Consider the following 21,628-nt stretch of genomic DNA (forward strand, 5'->3'; position numbering starts at 1 on the left):
GAAAATTGATGTTGGCTGATTGCATCTAGAATTACCCAGGAAAGAGAATGTTATGACTCCAGAACGTAAGTTTAAGTCCCTGTGCAGCTTTTTGTGTTTCTCTTATGAGATGGTTGAATGGGACTGTGATGCAAATCTACATGTTACCTGTTTCTCTTCTTTCTTCTATTTTGTAGTAAGATATATAAAACATAAAATTTACCATTTTTAACCACTTAAAGGCATTAAGTACATTTACAGTGTTGTTTAGCCTTTACTACTCTCTATCTCCAGAACTTTTTCTTTTTCTTTTCTTTTTTTTTTTTTTTAAAGATTTTATTTATTTATTCATGGGAGACCCAGAGAGAGAGGCAGAGACACAGGCAGAGGGAGAAGCAGGCTCTCCGCAGGGAGCCTGATGATGCGGCACTCAATCCCGTGACTCTGGGATCTTGCCCTGAGCGAAAGACAGACACTCAACCGCTGAGCCACCCAGGCGTCCCATCTCCAGGGGAGATGCTTTTTCATCATCCCAAGCGGAAGCTCTGTACCCATTAAATCACTCTCCATTCCCTCCTCTGCCCTGCCTTAGTACTTCTACTTTCCATTTCTGAATTTGCTTATTCTAGTTACCAAGTATAAGTGGAATCGTACAGTATTTGTCCTTTTGTGTTTGGCTTATTTTATTTAGAATGATGTTTTCAAGATGTGTCTGTGTTGTTGCAAGTATCAGAATGTTACTCCTTTTTATGGAATAAATATTCCATTGTGTGTATAAAGCATATTTATCTGTTCATTTACTGATGGACGCTTGGAGTGTTCCTTTCCTTTGGCATTGCGAATGATGTTGCTATGAGCATTAGTGTACAAGGATCTGTTTTAGTCCCTGCTTTCACTTCTTTTGGATGTATACCCAGGAATGGAGTTGCTGGATCATATGTTAATTTTATGTTTATTTCTTTTAGATTTTCCACAGCAGCTGCATCACTTTTCATTCCTACTAGTAATTTGCAAGATTCTAATTTCTCCACATTCTGACTTGTTATTTTTGTTTTCTGTTCCTTTTTTATGATAGCCATTTGAATGGGTGTGAAGGGGTATCTCATCCTGATGTTGTTTTGCATTTCCCTTATTGATTAATGATGCTTAGTATCTTTTCATGTGCTAATTGGCTATCTGTATAGAAAAAGGAGAAATGTCTATTCAAGTCCCTTGCCCATTTTTTTAAATTGAGTTGTCTGAGGGGTTTTTTGTTGTTGAATTGTAGGAGTTCTTTATATATTATAGGTATTAATCTCTTCTTGAATATATAATTTACCAGTATTTTCTCCTATTCTGTATAGGTTGTCTTTTACACTCAGATAGTGTCGTATGATACACAAATATTTTTCATTTTGATGAAATCTAATTTATCTGTTTTTTTTTCATTGCCCGTGGTTTAGATGTTACAGAATCATTGTCAAATCCAATGTCAAGATTTTCCCCTATGTTTTCTTGTAAGAGTTCTATAATGTTAGCTCTTGGGTTTAGGTCTTTGCATTTTGAGTTAATTTTTGAATTCAGTATAAGGAAAGTTTAAACTTCATTCTTATGCATATGGGAATAGTTTTCCCAACATCACTTGTTGAAAAAAATATCCTTTTCCCATGAATGTTCTTGGCACCTTTGTTGAAAATCATTTGACCTTATATATTAGGGTTTGTTTCTGGGTCCTCTATTCTATTCCATTGGTCAGTGTGTGTGTCCTTATGCCAGTACCACACTGTTTTGATTACTCTAGCTTTGTAGTAAGTTTTGAAATCACAAAGTGTGAATTTTCCAACTTTATTCATTTTCAAGGTTGTCTAAGCTCTTCAGGGTCCTTTGAAATTCTACATGAATTTTGGGATAGCTTTTTATAATTCTGCAAAAGACATCTTTGGGATATCGCGAGGGATGGCATTGAGTCTAAATCACTTTGGGTAGCATTGTCATCTTAACAATGTTAGTCTTCTAATTCATAAACACAGAATGTCTTTCCATTTATGTTTTTTTTATTTTTTTCAGCAGTGTTTTGTAGTTTTCATCATACAATATTTTACTTCATGTGGCTATTATATTTCTACAGTAAATTAATAAGTTAACATTCTAATTTACCCATCGTTGTTTAATGACCTATAGAACTACCCTCAAGAATATATTGTTTTTAACAGAATCAGTGTTCTGAACCCACAAAGCTGAGGGAAGGATCCTGGAAATTGGATCCTATTTGGATAGGTTTTCCTTTCCTTTGGGAAGCCCTGTCCGGGTGTCCTGCCTGTTGGTTTCCTCTAATAAAAACCTGATTTTACTGCATGTCTTCTTTGATCTACAGTAGTTCACATTTCTAATTTTTTCTGCCTTTACTTCCAGATTTCTCCATCTTGCTAAGGAGGAACACTTTCCTATTTGATATAACTGATGGTACCATGCAAAAATCGGATCCTCGAAAAGGTCAGAACCTGTATTTATATATAATGGAAATAGTTTTCCTCTACTAGATTGTATATGAATGTATGTGTCTCAAAAAGCTATTAGAGCGAATAAAAGAATCTCACCCTTTCTTGCCAACTTATCCTGCAATTTTAACAAATCCTGCATGTCATTTATATAGCTCTTTATAGTTTGCAAAGTACTCTTCATGTAATTTGTCTTACATAGTCTTTACAGTAATCTTGTGAAGTAGGTACAGTTACGTTTCCTGTTTTATGGAAACAATGAGGGGTTAAGAGACTTATTCAAAATCTTGTTACTATGTGCTGCTGTATAATTTAGTTCTAGATCTTTTGCCTTTAAATCTTTTTCTTCTCACTCCATCACAAATTCATGATCAGTATCAGAATTTAGAAGGCATGGAAGTAGTAAGTGTGGCAGCTGTATGAATACGGGAAATAATGTATGTAAAAATCTGTGAAAAAGAGTTAAAATCCCTGTATGGATGTAAAATATCATTAATTAAGTCAGATCATGATATTGAATGTCTAACGTAATCTTTGAGATGACATGAGATGCCTCAATATGTAATGTAATATACCATTGTCTTACTGTGACAAATGAAGCTCTGTGTTTGCTGCCTTCCTACTTTTCGATTCTCCTCTCACTTTATCTCTGTAGCTTACCCTGCCCTTTTCTATCTATAATAAACTGCTGGTTGTTGTCCACACACACTGTCCATTTTCATGCCTTAGTACCTTTTATATTCCCTTTGCTTAAAATGCCTATTCATCTTTCTTCTACAGTCCTAGTAAAACTTGATCTCTGTGGTGCTTTCCCCACTTCCCTAAGCAGGGTTAATCATTCCTTTCTGTTTTCCCAGAGTGCTTTGTATAGCACATCGCTATTAGAGCAAAATTCATGTTATGTGATGATTGTGTATTTGTATTGCTATCTGTCCTACTAATCGGTGAGTTCTTTGTGTCCTTACTGCCCCCACATTACTTCTAGGCTTAGATACATTTTGTTTAAAGAATTGAATACTAGCTCTCCTTAAAGATATGTATACCAGTCTTAGTGGGAGACTGACCACATACAAAACTTAGAAGCTTGTAAATAAACATGGTACATGCTTGAAGTAGAACAGAGGGATGATCATAGCCAAGCAGGATTATTTAGGGACGAATTCCTCTAGATAAGGGATTAACAAACTGTGGCTCATGGGTCAAATCCTGTGGGCTGCCTGTTAGGTAAATAAGGTTTTTTGGGACATAGCCACGTTTGTTCTTAATGTGTTACCTATAACTGCTTTCATGCTACAGTGGTGGAGTTGAGAACTTGCAACAGAAACTATATGTTCCATAAAATTGAAATTATTTATTCTTTGGCCCTTTTGAATAGAGGTTTGAAGAGAAAAGGAACGTGAATTGGTGAAGCATGAGTGTATATCATAATGTAATGAAAACAGGTTGTAGTAGTAGATATGCTAAGTGAGAAAGTTCCACTTTAATTGGGTTTATCAACAAGAGCTTTGTTGAAGTGTTAAGAATGCTTTGGATTGGTAAAGAAGGGACATAGAAATTCAATGGAAGGAAATGACCAACTAAACAGTCTGGATCTGTAGTAAGTTTCTTAATTAAGTTTCTTAATTAATAGCAGGGCATGAGGGTGATGATGACAGAGAAGAAGCAAGCAACAATACAAATTAACATTGATTGAGTGTGTACAATGACCAGGAACTGGTCTAAGTGCTTTCTATGTATCCTATTTAATTCTTGCACCTAAATGTGCTAATTACTATTATTGTCTTTATTTTCCAGATGAGGAAACCAAGGCACAGGGGGTTAAGTTACTTGGCCAAGGTTATACAACTAGTAAGTGATAGAACCAGATCCGAACCCTGGCAGTATTGCTGTAGAATCTTCATAAGAGAGGAAGGAAATCTAGGGATATTTGGTAAAAATATCCCTGAGATTGAACTAAGGTAATTAGTCTAAATAATTAGGAAGTGTGCTAACCCATCACAGTGAAGTGAAAATAAACAGACCATAGATGAGTAATGTTGGAAGGCAGAGTGTCCAATCAGAATAGTTTACTCTGGATTAGGTGGAATGAGAGGGACCAAGAAGCAGATACATTATACAATGAGACAGGTTATATAGTTAGTCACTGAGTTTCACCTTGATAAGACCAGGAAGCAGGTAACTTTCCCTGCACACCTGAGAGCTGCCCCATAATGCCTAAAGAGCAGGCATAGTCAATTGTGATAGAGATGAGCAGTGATTTTCAAGGAAGGAGGTGACATTCAACACCTTCCCCCCACCCAAGTATATTAGAGTCCTAAGGGAGGTGTCACATCAAACACATGCCATTCTCTCCCTTTCAGTTTTGTTTCCCTAAGGGGACTTGTTCCTGTCTAATTACCTACCACTGCTGTGATAACCTTTACTCCTTTGAACCACTTTTCTTTTTAATATGTATATGTGTTAAAATTATGTATAAGCACTGTGAAAAATTTGGCAACAGAAGTATACTGAATGAAGAGAAAGTTTTCCTCCCATTACTCTCTTGTTCTCTTGAGAGACCTTTTTTAAAAGTTCAGTTGTAGATGAAACTACTGTTACTAATAAAAGTATGCTGACATTCCCTAGTGGTTACTGAGATAGAAAAAATACTAAGAATCACTTTCCTAAGGCCAAGATCCACAGCCAAGAATGGAAGGAACTTCCTGGGGAGATGTGGAATTTTTATCAATGGCGGTATAAGAAGAGACTTGGTAGGCATGCTAGAAAGAAGATTCAAACACTGGCTAGGATTGGTAGAATTGGAGGCAGGGGAGGAGGAGGCATTGAACTAAATGGCTTTTACTGTTCCTTCCAAACCTGTAGTCCTATACCATCTGACTGATTATCAAGCACAAAGGAAAAGACGTCAATGTGACTGGCATGGATGACTTGAGTGGAAGACAGTGTAGTATAAGAGAAAATCCAATGTATAAAATCCAAATTTATAGAACAAGTTACTTTGTAGTAAGAAATTGAGCTTATTTTAATAGGATTTCTTGTTGTGCTCAAAATAGACTTCGTTTTTTATAAAAGAATTCCATTTACATTAAATTTTGTATTTATTATGTAAAATAAAAGCATCACACACTGTTCATTACTTCAAAGAAAGAAACTATTTCAGGTTATTTGCTTGGTTTTAAGTTGTAACAAATACAGAGTAAATAATTGGCCTGATTCCTTGATGCTGCTGCTCATAGACTCACAATATGATAGAACTTAAAAGGGACCTTACAGATCATGAGTGAAGTTCAGCCTCTTTATTTTACAAATGAAGTAAAAACCAAAGATCATGTGTTACTGGCTCAGTCTCACAGTAGCCTAGCTGGAACTTGACTCTCAAAGATGAGAGCTAAGGTATGTAAAGTGCCTTCTGTGGTGCCAGTACATGGCAGATGAAGACACAGAAGGGAAAGAAGAAGAAGATGATGATTTTATTTCTTCTGCCCCCACATTACATTTCTGTAAGCCTTCAGAGAAAAGTTGGTATTGTAGAAATATATATTGTCCATACTGCAAACCTAAAGTTGTACAGTGTTAAAATGATGAAATCAGGAGGTCCATACCTCCATGAAATTGTAGGATCTCAGATTTGGAAGGCCTTTTAAGGTTACCTAGTCTAACCTCCCTCTTCCTTTTCATGATTTAATACTTTCACTGAGAGGTTATTTTACCTTTGCTTCTATACCCTCCATGATAGCAGATTCACACCTGTCCTTCCAACAGTTTATCTGATAGTTGGATACCTCTGACTGCCAGAAAGTCCTTCCTAGTAATGAGCTGAAGCTTGTCTACCTGTACCTTCTACCCACTAGTCCTATTCTGTCCCTTGGGGTAATATTGAGCAAATAGAACAAATCTCATCTCTCCTCTACATGAGAACACACCAGGTTTTTGCAAACAGCTCTCCTGTTTCCCCCAAGTCTTCTTTTCTCTTGGTTAAAACTCCACAGTTTCTTAAACCTTTACTTTCCTTGTTGCTTTCCTTTGAATAGAATTGTATTCCTATATCTCATTCAGAGTATAGGAACTAGATTTGAACATAAAACTCTACCTCCAAAGTGTTCTAACTGGCAGTGTAGATCATCCAGTACTGTTATTTACTTTTTTCTGGATACTGATGGGAATGATGGTGGTGGTGGTGGTGCCTTACTTAGTTCATGACATGAGATCGATATATTTCTGCCAGGAAGTATGATGTGGCACCACTGGTACCACTAAACTTCTTCCCTGTTCAGGAAACATGAGCCAGAAGCTTTATAGAAAGCATCAGCCTCTCTTATGCTCTGGATCACACCTCTGTAAGCCTCTGGAAGGGGTACACATTATACATAGTTGAAGTCTCCTAGGTCTGCCTGCAAGACAGAGGGAGTTATGGCTTCTCTGCATTTTCATTAGCCATTCATTGCTAGCTGCCTTGCTTGTTAAAGGAAATGCTGATGTTCTCTGGGGTTCTTCTCTCTCTGTGCACGTGCAGAGATGTATAATTGCTACAGAGGGAGTGGGGGCAGGGATGATTGCCAAGGAGAGATCTGTTCCATCTTCTTTGTTCACAACTGCTGCATGCACAAGACAGGATTTATTGCTCTCTTTGAGAAAGAGATTGCCTAGCTTGCTTCCCCTTCCCCCTCTTCTGGCAGATCATCCCAGAGGAATATTACCATCTCATCACACTTATCTCTGAACAGAATAAAAGTAAATGAAGGAGAGCTGGAGGCAGAGAATCAGCTAAAAGGCACTAGGAATAGTTGCTAATAAGAGAGAATGGCTCAGAGAGAGTGGTACATCCCTGACTAGTCCCTTGTCTGTCTCTTGCCTCCTTTGTAGCTTGTCCTCCGTGACCACAGTGGGGCAGGTATGCTGCTCCCAGCGTTTCCTTTTTGATCTCTGTGCTTATTGGCATAGGATTATGGCTTATTAAAATCATAACTACTATCATTGCTAACATTGAAAGAGTTTTGTCTTCATGAGTTTTCAGGAGTATGTTTGATGCTTCTTTTTCCTCTTTTCCAGTTTATATTTCTGAGAAAAACATCCCTCCTTCTCTGTCCCTTCTTCCCTTTCTCCCTCCCCCCTCATTGATATGTGCATGTAAGCCTGCATTACTTCTTTTGTGTTTTCCAAGCTCAATGAATATTTAAAACATGGTACCTTTGAACATCCTCCATTTAATCGAGTTTTGCCTCATTAAATCCTAGACTATGCTTAATATTAATTCAGTGTTCAGGTCAAACTAATAAGGATCAGTGCTTCAGTCTTTACTGTAGTAAAGTGGGTAGAATATCTAAGTTGGGCTATTTTATGTTAGAAGCATTTGTAAGGTTTATTTCTTGTATTTTTTTTCTTTTTTTTTTTTTTTCTTTTGAGAGAGAAGCAGTGTAGTTAAGAGCAAAGTTTGGGTTCAGATACTGGCTTTTCTATTGACTGTAGCCTTTTAGGAACTTATTCAACCTCTCTGGGTATTATTTCCTCAGTAGGTTAAAAAGGGATAATGATACCATACTAAGGGGTATCATACTGGTGAGGATTTAACAAGAAGGTTTTATTGAAATAATTAGCACAATATCTGGTACATAATAAACACTTAAAATAATAGCTATATAATATTAATAATACTGCTGTTATAATATATAAATGATAATTTATAATTAAATTTTTTTCTTAATATATGAAGAATTTCTTCTACTTTTCCCTGCTTCAGGGGATGACCTATTATGATTGTTTTGCCACGTGTTGAAAGGATGCTTCCATAGCCTTGTAAATTTTTCTGTTACATATTATTTTTCTCTCAAGGGTTTCCAGAAATACCAGAATCTTTACATTCTCTAGATCTTGCACTATCCAGTATAGTCACCACTGTAATTAAGTGAAATTTTTTAATTTAGTAAAATTAAATACAAACAAAAATGGAACTCTTCAGTCACACGGGCCATATTTCAAGTGCTGAAGAGCCACAGCATCTACCCATTAGATAACACATTTCTGGCATCAAAGAAAGTTCAGTAGGACACCACCACTTTATATTACTAGTCTATGTTCCTGTGCTCTTTTCTCAGAAAGCAAAGAGGATACGTTTTCTAGAATGTTCTACAGATTTCTCTCTTAGTGTTTCAGGGCTTCAAACATGCATTTTGAGGATTCAGGTTACTCTTCTTATTCCAGTCTCTTAGTGTCATTACAGTCTTTTGGAATAAATATAGGCACTTTTGCTTCCCCCAAGAAGATTGCATTATGATAATTTTTTAAAGGTTCCAGTCAACAGTAAGAGGAAGCCAAAGGGAGAAGAGGCAAAGAGGCAAAGTAGAAATAATTCTAGCAGATATTCCTTAGAGTCGCTGCTCAAAAATCAAGTGTTTTAATCCTTAGGGGCTGACTAGTAATAGGAGGTTCTAAAGTACATTGTATTATTCAGGATCTCAGTTTTCCTTCTTAGAAAAGTAGCAAACAGCAAGTTTTTCTTAATAATCCCTATTAACTGTGTTATTTGCTCTTTTTTTTTTTTTTTAAAGATTTTATTTATTTATGAGAGGCAGAAACACAGGCAGAGGGAGAAGCAGGCTCCATGCAAGGAGCCCAGTGTGGGACTCGATCCCGGGCCCCCAGGATCACGCCCTGGGCCGAAGGCGGCACTAAACCACTGAGCCACCCAGGCTGCCCTGTGTTATTTACTCTTAAAGCCATTTTTTTTTTCATTTGTTCTTTACAACAACCTAGTAAAGCAAGTAGCATTGGGATTACCATCCCTATTTTACTAATAAGAAAACAGGCTCGGTGCAGTTAAGTTAGTTGCCTAAAATCTTAAAAGGAAAATACCCTTAAAGGGAAAATACTGCTGACATTCAAAACAGGATAGAATTTTAATTTCCAATTTGATATTTGTTTTGTTTTTATTTTGTTTTGCTTTATTTTATAGTCAGACTATAGTAAAAGAGTGAAGATTCTTAGGGCAACTTGAAAACTGAATAGTGTTGCATGGGGTAGTTATTCTAAAAAAGAGTGACTACAGCCTCTTTTGTCCTGTGACCATGTGTGTTAGTCTGCTTGGACTTTCACTTAAAAAAAAAAAAAAGTGCCACTGGTTGGGTGATTTAAACAACAGAAATTTATTTTCTCACAGTTTCTGGTCTGGAAGTCCAAGATCAAGATGCTAGCAGGGTTTGTTTCTGGTCAGGCCTCTTCTCACCCTATAGACAATCACTTTTTTGGCCACATCCTCACCTAGCCTTTTTCTCTGTATGTTTGTGGAGAGAGAGAGATCTCTGATGTCTCTTCCTCATTTTATAAGGACAAATTAGGACCCCACCCTTACGACCTCATTTAACTTTAGTTACCTCCTTGAAAGTCCTGTCTCCAAATACAGTCTTATTGGGAGTTGGGACTTTAACATAGGAATTGTGAGGGAGCACATTCAGTCCATAATGGATTTTTAGTATCTTTTGAGTTTTTGGCTTAACCTGGTTAGTTGGAAATTATATTCATATGCAGTATTTGCATGGGACCAAATGTAGCAAATATCTGTATTTTTGATTTCTGTGAATATTGAGGCTTAGTTAAGTTAAACCTGTGGTAACTTGTTACAAGGTACTGTCCACCTTGAGCTATTCTAATAAGCAAAAAAGATATATTTAAATGTCCTTACTTTTTATTTTATTTTTTTATTTTTTAATTTTTGTCCTTTTTAAATAATGTAGTCAACTTGTTAATACTTAAGTCTCAGTACATTAAGGGGTAATAAGTGTCCTCCTTCCTTCCACCCCCATTTTACAGATGGAGAAATTAACATACAGAGAAACTGACTTGTCAGAGGTCAGAGTAAGGTATTGGTGGATCCAGGGATAAATCCCAAACTCCTTAATTCCTTGACCAGTTTTAAGTCCATTGACTATGCAGCCTAGTGGTAAGTATCTTTTTACCCTATTTTGGAGGTAAGAGGGATTAAGAGATCTAGCAAGGACTGACTCTAGGAATTCTTCTTGCTAATTTTGTCATTCATTATCCATTTCTTTTAGCCATGATGTCTTTTTTTCAGTTCATGGAAGGAACTTGCTTTCTAAATTCCTAAAGACTTTTGTAACACTCAAGATTATTAAGAAATGAAAGAAAAACCTATTATTTAATGAATTTGTTCTCTGTTAGGCCGCTAGACTCTTTAGTGTTTAAATATTTAAATGTCATTAAAACTTAAAGCCATATCAGGAAGGTATGTATTCTTGCCATTTTTATAGCAATATTTTTAATAGTATTAGTTGAATTTAATAAAAATATCTCATAAGTTTCAGAGTTTAGATTCCAAATAAACTTTTAGCTTTATAGAAACTAAGAACCTTATCAAGAATCTTCAAATATATAAAATCTCTCTGTTAAGCATAGGTTTCTAGTTTATTATGTCTTACTCCTTTTTTTATCCTTTGCTTTGGATTTCCTGAGGTGAGATGATTTGCCTTGTCTAAGATTAAGTTAATCTTGCTCTTCTACTTGACATGAAAATCATGGGAATTTCTCTAAAGTCTTTTCATCTATCTGTACATCTGAAATAGTTAGGATTCCTTTAATTACTAGACAGGTTGAACAGCTATGCCATGTGAAAAGCAAGAGTGTAGTGAGCCTCCAGAACCAAGGTCCCATAGCCATTAGTGTATTCTTTACATTGTCCCTCACCTCTACTTCTGCCCATTGGCTTATTTTTGCTCATAGTAGATCTGCTTTCTCCATTATAGTAAAAAATATAGTCACTGACATTGACCACATTTTACTTCTCTTAGCATACCCACTAACATGCCTTTTCCTCCAGCCACATTATACTACAGTTGCCCAACATGGCACTGTCCAATAGAAATAGAGGGCAAGTCACATACATAATTTTAAATTTTCTAATAGCCACATTGAAAAAGGTAAAGACGAAACAGAGGAATTAATTTTAATAATTATTTTGTTTAACCTAGTGTATCTAAAATACTATTTTTGACATGTAACCAATATAACGATACATAATGAGCTATTCTGCATTCATTTTTTTCATACTCAGTCTTCAGAATCTGGTGCATGTTTTACAACTAATAGCACATCTCAATTCAGACACCAAGTTTTATCAGAAATACTTTATCTATATTTAGATTTCAACAATTTTTTTTTTAAAGATTTCAACAATTTTCATTGGAAAAAGTAGATTCTCTTACCCAGTTTTATTCCAAACAAGGTGGGAGAAAGGAGGGCATTTGATGTAATGAGCACTGGATGTTATATGCAACTGATGAATCACTAAATTCTACCTATGGAACTAATAAAAAAAAAAGTTTTTCCTATAGCTGTACTGAATGTCATTTATGAATCTAAATTAATAAAACATTAAAATTAAATATTTACTTAGTTACATAAACACATTTCAGGTGCTGCATATGGCTAGTGGCTACCATATTAGACAGAGCAGGTCTAACGTAGTCTTTATGGCATCATTTCTTTCTTTACATTATTCTCTCTGTGATAAACTTTTATTACTCCAACCCCAAGACTCAATTACTTTTTCATAGCCTTAATTTTTCCTTCCACCTTCTCCCTGGACAGAACTGTCTTCTCCCCTCTCCTCTACCTTCTGAGCCCCCATATACTTTTAATGCAGCACCTATAATACTTTATCACACTTAGTCATGTATCTTTCTCCCTCTTCTAGACTGAAAGGAGACTTTATTGCTTTTTGAACCCCACATTATCTGGCACAAGGCTAGAACCTTTGCATAGTCAAAGAATTTTTGTTTAAAGAGTGAATGACTATAATTTCAATCTGGAAATAGGAAAGACTTTAGAGGGTTATTTTGAAAATAGCAAATTGGAAATAGAATTTAAATGTCAAATTGAACAGGATTTAATAGGAAGCAATCTACTGTCTTATAGGCCTGTGGCATCGCATTCATTCATTCATTTCATGGACTTAAACACATGAGATGTAAAGGGGAATAAGACATAATTGATATAAAAAAAGACATAATTTATAGCTAAATAGTTCATAGAATGTGTGCATATGCTCAACCACACACACACACACACACACACAAGATATAGTTGTGTATTGCTGCCTCATAATATTGTTTGTTGCTTAGTGAAATAGAATTCCAAAGTTGAATAGGATCTTAGAAGTTAGGTAATTAATCCCTTTCCTACCCATAAATTCCTTCACAGCTTGGAAAAATTTCAGCATCTTTGGTGATAAGTGATCATCCAGCCTCTCTATTTGTACTCTTTGAGGAATGAATAACCCATTCTCTGTAGGATAGTTCTCATTGCCAGGAATTCTCATTCTGACATCTGCTTCCCTGCAATGAATGCTATTTCAAATGCGTCCAGTCAAAAGATCACGTTTTGTGGAACCTGTGGTATAGAATGTAAACTTCATGAGAAGCAGGAGTTTTTAATCTGTTTTTAAAGACCTATCTTCAGTGCCTAGAACAGTGCCTGACAAATAACAAATAATAAATGTTTATTGAATTAATAAGTCTATATAAACCAGATTCAGGCATTAATTCAATTCAGTTTTTTATTTGTGAACAGTTATTGCACATCTTTCATTGCTGCTGCCTCACCAACCCTTCCCCTCTGTGGCACTATTAAACTTTATGTGCCTCAGATTCTTATTATTCACCTGCAAATAGATGTTGGTAATACCTGAGATGATATGTGTGAAAGTGCCTGGTGCTGGGCCTGGTATATGGTAATGATAGGTGTTGGTAGAATCTGAAATGGAATCAGTGTGGCCTCCTGACATCGCAGAAATGGAAGTCCATTTTTTTAAATTAAATGAATCTTAATAACTGAGACAAAGGGGCACCTGGGTGGCTCAGTTGGTTAAGCATCTGCCTTCAGCTCAGGTCATGACCCCTGGGTCCTGGGATCCAGCCCCTGCTTAGGCTCCCTGCTCTGTCTCCTTGCTTTCCCACTGCTCAGGCTCTCCTTTTTGCTTCACTCTCAAATAAATAAATAAAATATTTTTTTAAAACTGTGATAAAAGACATAGAACTTAAAATGTACCATTTTAACCATTTTTAGGTGTACAGTTTAGTGCCATTGAATACATTCACATTGTTATGCAACCATTTCCATCTGCAAACTTTTTTCATCTTGCAAAACTGAAACCGAAACTCTGTATGCATTAAATGATAGCAAGCACGTTTTTAATATTAGCCTAGGTATTGAAATAGTAAATCTGTTTGGAAAAAGTTCCAAAATCAGTATATAAATGATTTGTCTATTATATGCAGTTTTAGATGACCTGTTTTTAAATTATTATTCCTATTTAACATGAATAATTAATATCTAATTGTGCTGGATTCTGTATCTAAGTATCCATTTATGTGTCAAAATTGTTTTGATAAAAGCTTGCATTTAAACATTGATTTCTTGGGGCACCTGGGTGGCTCAGTTAAGCGGCTGCTTTAGGCTCAGGTCGTAAGCTCAGGGTCCTGGGATTGAGCCCCAAGTTAGGCTCCCTACTCTGTGGGGATCTGCTTCTCCTGCTCTCTCTGCCTCACCCCCTGCTCATGCTTGCTCTCTCTCTCTCTCTCAAATAAATAAAATCTTTTTTAAAAATAAACATTGACTTCTTAATATGTGTGATTTTCTCACATTGCCTAATATTTTTCTGAGTTTGGCAAAAAGACAAACTTTTTTTTTTTGAGTGTTGTGTGCCAAGCCCCAAAAACTGGATTAGTAGTATTTAGCTGTGACACTGTAGAGCTGGTATAGAAGTGGAAGGTGGCAATAGTGCTCTGCTTAGAGATATTGCCAGAAAGCTATTACAAAGTAACATTATCCTGGACCATAGTGAATAAATGGGAATCTCCCAAGTAGAAAAGTGAAAGTCCAGACACAGAAAACAATATGGCATGTTCATTATGGAGACAGTTTAGATTTTGATCTTTGAAGATATTTAAAGGAGTAGTGACAAGTTTTATCTAATCTGTATTTTAGAAAATGAGCACTAGAGCATGGTTTGGAGAGGGATGGGGTCCCACACAGGACTTTAGTAACTGTTTCTGTCAGGCAGGTGAGAGAGAATGAAATCTTAAACTCAGAGTAGGAACAGAGGAGATGGTCATTTCAGAGGGAGAACTGACAGATTTTGGTAACTGGTTGGATCTGGAAGACAAAAGAGAACAGACAATTAAGGAGGTCTCCAGGTTTCTGATTTGTCGCTGTTAACTAGAAGAGGGAAGACCAGAGAAGAAATATACTGCGTGGGGAGACAGAATAAAATAAGACTGATTGTTTAAAAATAGTAGCTACATATCATAATATATTCTGAAACATGGCCATTAATCTTAGAATGCTCTGAAAAATAACTAACTCCCTTTTTTTTTTTTCCTATCAGAGGCTGCATTCTGTTCATTTAGGAATTGATACAGGGATGATTCCCTAATCTACTGAGTAATTTATCGTGATGCTTAAAAATTAAGCAATTTGCTGGAGGGTATTATGCTGAGTGAAGTAAGTCAGTCGGAGAAGGACAAACATTATATGTTCTCATTCATTTGGGGAATATAAATAATAGTGAAAGGGAATATAAGGGAAGGGAAAAGAAATGTGTGGGAAATATCAGAAAGGGAGACAGAACGTAAAGACTGCTAACTCTGGGAAACGAACTAGGGGTGGTAGAAGGGGAGGAGGGTGGGGGGTGGGAGTGAATGGGTGACGGGCACTGGGGGTTATTCTGTATGTTAGTAAATTGAACACCAATAAAAAATAAATTAAAAAAAAGAAATCACAAAAAATAATTAAGCAATTTGTAATGAATGTAGTTGTTGTCTCCTTTTCTTCTCTGGAGGCTGCTTTCCAGATTCCACTTTTTTGTGCCAGGAGTTTCAAGTATTTCTTCTCAGGAGTTCCTTTATTCATTGTCTTGTGGAGCCTTATTTGATGCCTTTCTGCCCAGTTAAGTTTATTAATTATTTTGTTCATTTTGCTTCATCATTGAGTCTGGCTTTTGTTTTTTCTCTTTACTAGAGAATTTTTTTCCTAAATTGGGTTGGTTGCTTTTGAATTATTTTATTAGTGATCTTATAGCCCGGTTTCTATTTATTGTGGCTTCCTGAATCTGTTTTGCGTATACTGATAGCTCATCTTTACTTGAGTGATGATAGTGAAAACTTTGGTACATAAGTGGAATACATATTATATATTTAATTTTTAAGAATACATCCTAAGTATAAAATTTTTTTAAATTGTGAAAACTTTTTAATATAAAATCAGTTATGATACCCTAATATCTTTTGTCTCTGTCACCAGTTTTTTAGCCTGATCAAATTTGTAATCTTTATCAGTGATTTAGGGGAGAACAAACATGGCAGGTATTAGAAAGACAGGGGACATCCAACTAGGAGAGAAGACACTTAGGGTGGAACACTGGCCAGTGTGACTGGAGTATAGTGGAAAAGGGAAAAGCCATACAGGCTGAGATCAGAGATGTGTCAGCAGCCAAATCCTGCATTTGCTGTGCAAGGCACCTGTAACTCAGTGGGAAGCTATTGGGAAGCCATCCATAAGCAGATGAATGACATCTGTTTTGTGTTTTAAAATGCTCATTCTTGGGACACCTGGGTGGCTCAGTGGTTGAGCATCTGCCTTTGGCTCAGGGCGTGATCCTGGAGTCTGGGCATTGAGTCCCACGTGGGGCTCCCTGTGTGGAGCCTGCCTCTCCCTCTGCCTATGTCCCTGCCTCTCTATCTTTGTGTCTCTCATGAATAAATAAATAGGATATTTTAAAAAATAAAAAAATAAAAATGCTCACTCTTGGGGCACCTAGGTAGCTTAGTCGGTTGAGCATCTGACTCTTGATTTCAGCTCAAGTCATGATCTCAGGGTCATGAGATCGAGTGCCTCTCCCCCAAATCAGTCTCTGCACTTAACAGGGAGTCTGCTTAAGATTCTTTCCCTCTCCCTCTCCCCCTGTTCTCTCTCACTCTCACTCTCTAAAATAAATAAATAAATCTTTAAATAAATAAAATGCTTACTCTGAGCCCTGTATGGTGAGTAGATTAGAATAGACCAAGAGTGAAGCAGGGATTCCAGTTAGCAGGTTGTCATAACAGTCCAGGTAAGAAGGACAGTGACTGGAACTGGAGTGTGAACCATGGGAGGAGAGTGACAGATGGGTTGGGACATGGTCCAACAGAGTTTACTGAGTGGGTATGAGTATGAAGGAAATAGAGGCATCACAGACAACTTCAGGGATTTTTTTGCTTGAGCAACTCGGTAACAGAGATACCATTTACTGGTTTAGAGAAGACAAAAAGGAACAGATTATCTTCCCCAAAACCAGTAAATGGCATCTCCATCACATATAATTTCACTCATATGCAGTATTTAAGAAACAAAACAAATGAGCAAAGGAAAAAAAATGAAGACAGACAAACCAAAAACCAGACTCAACTATATATAGAGAGCAATCTATAATGGTTAGCAGAGGGAAGGGGATTAGGGGGTTGGATGAAATAGGTGATGGGGGTTAAGGAGGGTACTTGTGATGAGCACCAGGTATTGTATGGATGTGTTGAATCACTATATTGTACACCTGAAACTAATATTACACTGTATGTTAACTAACTAGAATTTAAATAAAAACTTTAAAAAACAAAAGAGGAACAGATTGGTAAGACATGGCATTCTGTTTCCGTGATGTTAAGTTTGAAATGTCTGATTTGATGGGTCATATATGACCTATAGGTAGTCATATATGTAAGCATGGAATTCCAAGAGGAGGCCAATGCTAGAAATATATAGATTTGGGAGTGATCTCAGTGGAATAATAACCAACCAGAAAAAAAAAAAAAAAAACCTATTTGGATGAAGAGATAATGTGAAGAAGGGAGAAGGCAATGATGATAAACAACTCTTAAAATAAGTTTCCCTGAGAAATAGAGGATATAGCAGGAGGGATATATGTGGGATTGAGAGTAGGAGGTGGGGTATTTGTTTGTTTTGTGTGTTTGTTTTGATAGGAGATGATGGAGCAGTAAGGATGCGGATGCAAACAGTCTATTAGATAGAGAATACTTGCAAAGTCCTTGAGAGGATGCGAGAAAAATGAGATCTGGAGCAAAACTGGAGGGTTGCTTTTTGATAAAAATAGATACTTCATCCACAACAATAGAGAGCAGTCAGAAAGAATGATGAATGAGTAGATTATTCATTCACCAAACACTAACTGAGCACCTGCTACTATACTGTGCATGGAGGATATACCACTAAACATAATCAGATCTCTACCTTCCTGAAATGAGTCATATAGAAAGTTCCTGTCCCTTCTGTTTTCTCAATGAACACGGAAAACATCATCTCTAAGAGTGAAAATGAGGGAGGGAATATTTGGAGTATGAGAAGAGAGAAAAATATATGAATTTTTTTTTTGAAGGTGGAAAAGCAAACACAGTAGGGAAATGTATGATTTCTCGATGGTGTCAAGTTGCATTTGAGAATTATGGCCATGAGTTTAAAGTGAGACCAGTAAGCTTGCGTTTGTTTTTCTTCAGCATTTGTGAGCTGTTGGGTTAGGCATGGTAGATAAGTGGACAAGTGGCTTTAACCAGAGTTAAGACTGAGGCTTTCCTAGGCAAATTTGACAAAAAAGAGATGGGAAAGAAGAGTATTTGCCAGGAGGTGTTTTTAATGAGGGACCATGGAATTTGAACTGTGTAAGAAGGGAAGTAAAAAATGATGGGTAATTAATGGCAAGAAAGTGGTAGGGTCAGTAGAAAGTAACTTATACTCTTTATAGAAAATTTAAAAATATATGAGATTAGAAGATAGGGGGAAAAAATAGGATCACTGCCTAACCATAATCAGATGTTTATATTTGCTGTGTTTTCTTCTTCTTCTCCTCCTCCTCCTCCTCCTCCTCCTCCTCCTCCTCCTCCTCCTCCTCCTCTTCCTCTTCTTCTCTTTTTTTCTAGTGGTAACTTTGTAAGGTTGTATTAGTTTGCTAGGGCTGCAAAAATTATAGACTTAGTCATTTAAACACATTTATTTTCTCATGATTCTGGAAACTGGAAGTCAGAGATCAGGTATGGTAGAGTTATTTTTTTCTGAGGCCTCTCTCCTTGGCTTGTAGATGTCTGTCTTCTCCCCTTTTTTACATGGTCTTTTCTTTGTCCCTGTGTATGTCCAGATTTCCTCTTATAAGGACACTAGTCTTACCAGATTAGGGCTCACCCTAATGATCCCATTTTAATGTAATTACTTCCTTATAGATCCTATCTCCAAATACAATCACATTAGAACATTAAGGAGGTTGGACACAATTCAGTTCATAACAGGGCTGTTCTTTGTTTTCAGTTTTTTTACATAATTGCAATTATTCCATAAATATAATTTTTGATCTGATATTTTACCAGATAACATTAAACATTTTCCTATTTCATTGTGTAGCCTTTGGAAAAATTTAACAGCTGCAAAATACTTTATCAAGTGATCAATGTATTGTGGTATCTTCATCAGTCTTCCCGACATTTAGGTGCCATCCCCTCAGTTTTTTGTTATTATAAACAAAACTAATGCTTTTTAAATAAAGCCGTTTTTCTGTATTTTTGAGCATTTCCTTAGAATACAATCTCATAAGTGGATTACTTTATCAAAATCTGTTAATACATACTGTTAAATTAGAGAAGTATTGAATCTTGCATTTTCTTTTCACGTGACTGTTTTCTCTCTTCCTGCAGTAATAGACTGGAATGATGTTAGAAAACACAAATATGGTCATCTCTCAGAGTCTGCATCCCAATATCAAGGTAAGGAAAAAAAAAACTATGTAGCATGGAAAAATTTAGTTTGACATCTCTTACCATGAAACCTCTGTTCTTAGAGGGCTGTGGTACAAAGAACTCACTTATTAAAGCACAAGCAAACATTAGAGTTTGTAATGGTGACTATCAAAAGCAATTTGCTTTGTTTTGAACCAGAAATCAGGACTCTAAATACAGGTAATTCCAAATTAGCTTCCCAGCCTTAGGCCTGATTGCTTGGCCTGTCTGCATTTCCAGTTTCTAAGAGTTTAGCCTTAGGAGTGAGGCAGAATTAGGTGGTATATTCCACAACTACTAGTAACACATTCAGTATCTTTTAAAATGAGAGGGTTGGATTACACAAACTCTCAAGCCTTCATTTTATCCCAGAACTTTACCTTTCTATCATTTTGGCATGTTTGTCATGACTTACACTGTAACATTTTTTTCTTTAATAGAAGCTACTGACATCCTGGAACTAGGTAAGACTTCTTTCTTGTATTTCTGTTAAATATGAATACTAACCAAACCAGAGATTAGAGTGTGACTTGGAAAAGAATGCTATGCTGTGTTCCCCATGGGCTAGTGAGTCCTGTGCTCATCTGCTTTAGGAGCCTTTGCAGCCAGTCCTTATCAGGAGGTGCAGACCAAGCTAACAAAGATGAGGGGTAGGGGAGGCACAGGGGCTGACCCAAACTGGAAGTTACTCTTAATTCACTGAATCTAGAACTAAAACAAACCCTGATGGTCCATAAATCAGAATTTGGTGGGGTTTTCCCAAAAGAAATTATTCATGAGATATATTGAACTGAAATTTAACCTAAATATTTTCTTTAAATTTTAACTAAACACAATCAGAAATATTAACAATCGAAATAGCAAGAATCAAAGTGCTACTACATTTAGTTTTCATCCCTACAGGGTGTACCTCAGGACTAGGATTCAAGAAATAATGTTAATGTTAATAATTCTTAATCAGCCTTCAGGATTTCTACATAAACTTCAGTCTTAACTTCTTAGTCCTTTAAAATCTATATTATATAAATATTATTATCCTAATGCCTTTATCAGTTTTTGTTCAGATATTTTTATATATTTTGTTACTGCAACTTCATGTGTTCAGCTCTATTATGATCACTATCTTTTTATTCCCTCTTGCCTTTTCTTCCAAAACCATTACTTTTATTGCCAACTGACAAAAAAGATAGCGTAGAACACTAGACTAGGAGTCAGAACTCCTGGGTTCTTCGAAAGTCCGCTACACTTAATAACTTTGTGATGACGATCCTTAGTTTTCTAACTTGGAAAATGGGGATAATAATCCCATTCTCCCTACTTCACAGGGTTTTTAAGAAGATTATGTGAGCTAATAGATGTGAAAGCATCTTAAAACCTCTCAAATACTTTTCACCTTTGGATGTTGTTATTTTCATTCGGTTGAGGAACTATCCTCAGATAATTACTCTAAGTCAAATCTTGGAACATTCTTTGAAGTGAAGTGTTCTATGAATGTGAGCTGAAAAAAATGATTGAAATGAAATAATGTAGGTAAAGGGCCTAGCACTTGATAAACAATAAATGAGAATCACTTTTTAAGGACTTAAATCTTGCCTCAAGCTAAGGCATTGGTGTATGATAGAAATAGCACAGACATAAGAATCAGATAGCCCTTCATTCAAATCCCTGTTCCCTACTTACCAGTTTTGTGACTTTGAGAAAATTACTTAATCTTTCTGAGCCTATTTCTTCATCTTTAAACTGGCAATAAAACATACTTTTCTGGTTATAATGAACTTAGGAGATATTGAACACTGTGTGGCATGGTGTAGGCAAATGGAAGGTACTCAGAGCTGCTGCTGATTTTGGTTCTGTTGCTAATATGGTAACAATTACATATGGTTCAGTGACAAGGTATGCTGTGAACAATCTATTTTGTTGGTAGGTAATTGTAAAAAGTGGATACTCAATTTAGCATGGAGTACATAGAGCAATGTTAAAATTTGAGAGTATATTTTTCCTTGTACAAGGAGTAGAAGCTGTGCCAACATAACACAAGCATAGCCAGGCATAGCCTCTGATGAGTTGATCCTGCAGGTTTCATTTTGCCCATCAGGCATAGAGAGCAACCCCAAATATCAAACTGAAATGAAATTCAGTAGATTTTTAGAATCTCCAAGTTTGGAAAAGACCTTAAGGTAATCTAACTTGGCCCAGCATTTCAAATTTGACATTTTGAGTATCTTATAAAATGCCTTGTCTTGAAATCCTCAAAGTTGTTGGGGACTTACAGCATCCTCAGGAACTCTCTTCATATTCAGACAGATATTTATTGGGCCCCTGATTTGTTTTTTTGTAAATTTTCTGTCAATCATA

At 36.3% G+C, this 21,628-nt stretch overlaps 1 protein-coding gene across 18 annotated transcripts in view; it reads left to right on the plus strand.

The window, feature by feature from the left end:
* SCMH1 (Scm polycomb group protein homolog 1) overlaps positions 1-21,628 on the plus strand; it is a 177,597-nt gene that overhangs the window by 36,415 nt on the left and 119,554 nt on the right. For 7 of the 18 annotated variants that reach the window (XM_025419725.3, XM_025419736.3, XM_049094411.1 and 4 more), the window contains exons 2-4: positions 2,371-2,451; positions 19,193-19,261; positions 19,714-19,737. In XM_025419725.3, the coding sequence (XP_025275510.1) occupies positions 2,427-2,451; positions 19,193-19,261; positions 19,714-19,737 (118 nt within the window). In that variant the 5' untranslated portion in view covers positions 2,371-2,426. Of the gene's footprint in view, positions 1-2,370; positions 2,452-10,259; positions 10,390-14,850; positions 14,967-15,335; positions 15,411-19,192; positions 19,262-19,713; positions 19,738-21,628 lie in introns of those variants that run through there. The other 11 variants (XM_025419732.3, XM_025419734.3, XM_025419730.3 and 8 more) reach the window with 7 other exon arrangements.

The sequence above is a fragment of the Canis lupus genome, chromosome 15 (assembly GCF_003254725.2).
Source record: "Canis lupus dingo isolate Sandy chromosome 15, ASM325472v2, whole genome shotgun sequence".
Taxonomy (NCBI): Eukaryota; Metazoa; Chordata; class Mammalia; order Carnivora; family Canidae; genus Canis; species Canis lupus.